At 33.6% G+C, this 2,546-nt stretch overlaps 1 protein-coding gene across 1 annotated transcript; it reads right to left on the minus strand.

Annotated features, from left to right (window-relative positions):
* Window positions 1-884: 884 nt before the first annotated feature.
* On the minus strand, window positions 885-1,889 carry LOC107778053 (uncharacterized). Its single transcript, XM_016598232.2, has one exon. The coding sequence runs from the start codon at window positions 1,824-1,826 to the stop codon at window positions 972-974; it is 855 nt and encodes a 284-aa protein (XP_016453718.1). The 5' UTR covers window positions 1,827-1,889; the 3' UTR covers window positions 885-971.
* Between the last annotated feature and the right edge of the window lie 657 nt (window positions 1,890-2,546).

The following is a 2,546-nucleotide window of genomic DNA, read 5'->3' on the forward strand; positions in this document are numbered from 1 at the left end:
ACCATATTTTGGTGAAACCATAGTTCCTTATGATTTACATGAGTTTTCTATTCCAAAGTAAATTTTTTGTCCTAGTGTGCGTGTTTACGTCATAGGTCAATTTTGAAGATCTCTCTGATGACGGCAGCCACCTGCTGCTAGAGTCGGATGATATATATTCTTGATTAGTTTTCTATCTTTTTCAATTTCCTTATTTCAAGTCCAGTCATGAAATTAATTTTGGTGGTAGGATAATTTCTTCATTTTATCCAAACCCCTAAAAATATAATCTATGTTTACTGATAACTAATAGAATAATTAAGTTGTAGATTATGAGCCCGTTTGTGTTAGCCGATGATAAATAGTTGATAAGCTTGAAGTGTTGAAAAATATTTTTAAGTAGTGAAACTGATGTGTTAAATAAGCATTTACGTATTATGATAGAATAATATATAACTCTATTTATTTGGGACGTTGGAAGCTTCCACTTGTTGTTTTGTTAAGGTGGTAAAAGATGATCAAACAAATAATTAAAAGAAGGCCGGGTTAGGGGAAATGTTTAAATTAGACTGGAAAATGAATCATTTAATTTTTCTTTTTTATTTGGCTGCGTCGTCTATTATCCTGACTCTAAAAAATATCACTTTAATATAAAAACGACTCGAACGATTGTTTTCGGGGGTAAGTGGAAATGACTCAAGCTTTTATTTTCAAAATATGTAGGCTGTCACTATTTTATATTTATAAATATCAAAATTTCTCATATCAAATATGATATAGAGCAGACATGCAACACACAATATCCAATAACTAGTTAGAAAATATATAAATGCAACTAAGCATTTAAACCTTTATGAAATCATAAGAAAGTTCAATCTAACATTAAAGTAAATAACCTCCTTAAATATCACTCCAGTAAATCGTGGATTCTTATTTATGAATACATGTGGATATACTTCCAAGGCATATAAAAGTAAAACAATACAATAGTATTATGTTTGTTTATCCAGCTTATCCTCACGGTTTTTCTTGACGTTATTGGCATACGTCTTGAAATGAAAGTTGAGAAAAAGTGCTAAAAGTGAAACATTAAAACTGATAGTGAAGAACCAGACACCAATTCCAGAGCACCCAAACTCACTAGTCAAGTGATAGTATATCACTGCACCCAAACACACAAAGCAAAACATGAACTGCACAATTTGAACGTCAGTGACCAGTTTTTTCCACCACGGCCTTTTTCCTATAGCAGATAGGAAATAATAAGCGTACATTAGTACGTGAACAGAAGCATTAGTGATCACCCCGATATGCAACATCGACTGGCTATTTTTTATAGTCATGTAACACAAAAGTGGCACCATTGCATGGTGGTACACGTGAAGGAACGAGAGCCGTCTAGATCTTGAGCTACTAAGGATTATTAAAAGGGTGTCTATAAATTCAAGAATCTTGGAAAGGTAGAATACGTAAGCCCAAAAGAAAACCGATCCTCGGGGAATGATATTAGTGTAATTATTTAATCTGTTATAGCAGACGATCCAAGTCCAATCGTGGGCCGCCACTTGGTGGACCACGGAGAAGCTGCAACCCACGACTATGAGAAGCGAGAGGGTACAGAGGATGAGGCTGTGGGTGGCGGTGATACGGCGGAGGGTGGCGGCGGAAATCATGGGAAGGAGTAATGGGAAACGGAGAGATAATATAGTGAAAGACAAGTACATGAACATTGACACTATGGGAAATAACAAGGTGGCACCAAAAGTTTGGCCATGCTTAAACTCAAATTGGCTGATAATTGGGTGACCAACTAGCCAGTAATGGACTAAGGAGTAAAGATCTTCCATTTTTATGAGATGTTGAAGAGATCGATGTAGTTTGTTATTTCTTTATATGATGAAGGATCTATTATGAGAAGGAAAGTATATATAAAGGTCTTAGGATGCAAGGTAGAACCCCTTTTGTTCAAGAGAGGGAGTGCGTGAAGTTTTATGGGTTCTGAAATTGCATCAAATTTTTAGTTCCCCTTAGTCACTAAGTTCGCTATTTTTAATGAATATTAGTATTAGTACTCGCGCACGCACAGACATGATTTATGTCTAATTCTAATTTGGGTTATTTAAATTATGTGCAAATAACTTTAAAATTAAATCTTCTATATAGAAATTACAATAACTATTAAATATTAATTAAGAAGCAGGACATGAAACCATTTTTCAAATCTCATAGTGGATAACCAGTTTTCTTTTTTCTATATCTTCAATAACCTAACCTCTTGCTTTTGGAACTTGTATTTTGTTTTATGGTCAATATTAAAGAATACTCAACATATAACGCTATGATATGTCTTGTTTGAGCATATTAAATCATATTATTTTAGCAAAATTCTTGCTATTACTTTATTTTTCATCTCAAATTCGAATAACTTTTATCCTTCTATATTTCTTTTTTCTTTTTCTAATACAAATATAGAGTTTAAGCAAAAATTATTAGATTCATCAGAACCCGTATTTCATACTCTACCTCCGCCCGTAGACAAGATTATAGTAAAGATCCCCTTACCACTT

The sequence above is a fragment of the Nicotiana tabacum genome, chromosome 19 (genome assembly GCF_000715075.1).
Source record: "Nicotiana tabacum cultivar K326 chromosome 19, ASM71507v2, whole genome shotgun sequence".
NCBI lineage: Eukaryota > Viridiplantae > Streptophyta > Magnoliopsida > Solanales > Solanaceae > Nicotiana > Nicotiana tabacum.

Excerpts from the sequence above, each read along its gene's own strand:
- LOC107778053 (XM_016598232.2), bottom strand. The coding sequence starts at position 1,826 with ATGGAAGATCTTTACTCCTTAGTCCATTACTGGCTAGTTGGTCACCCA.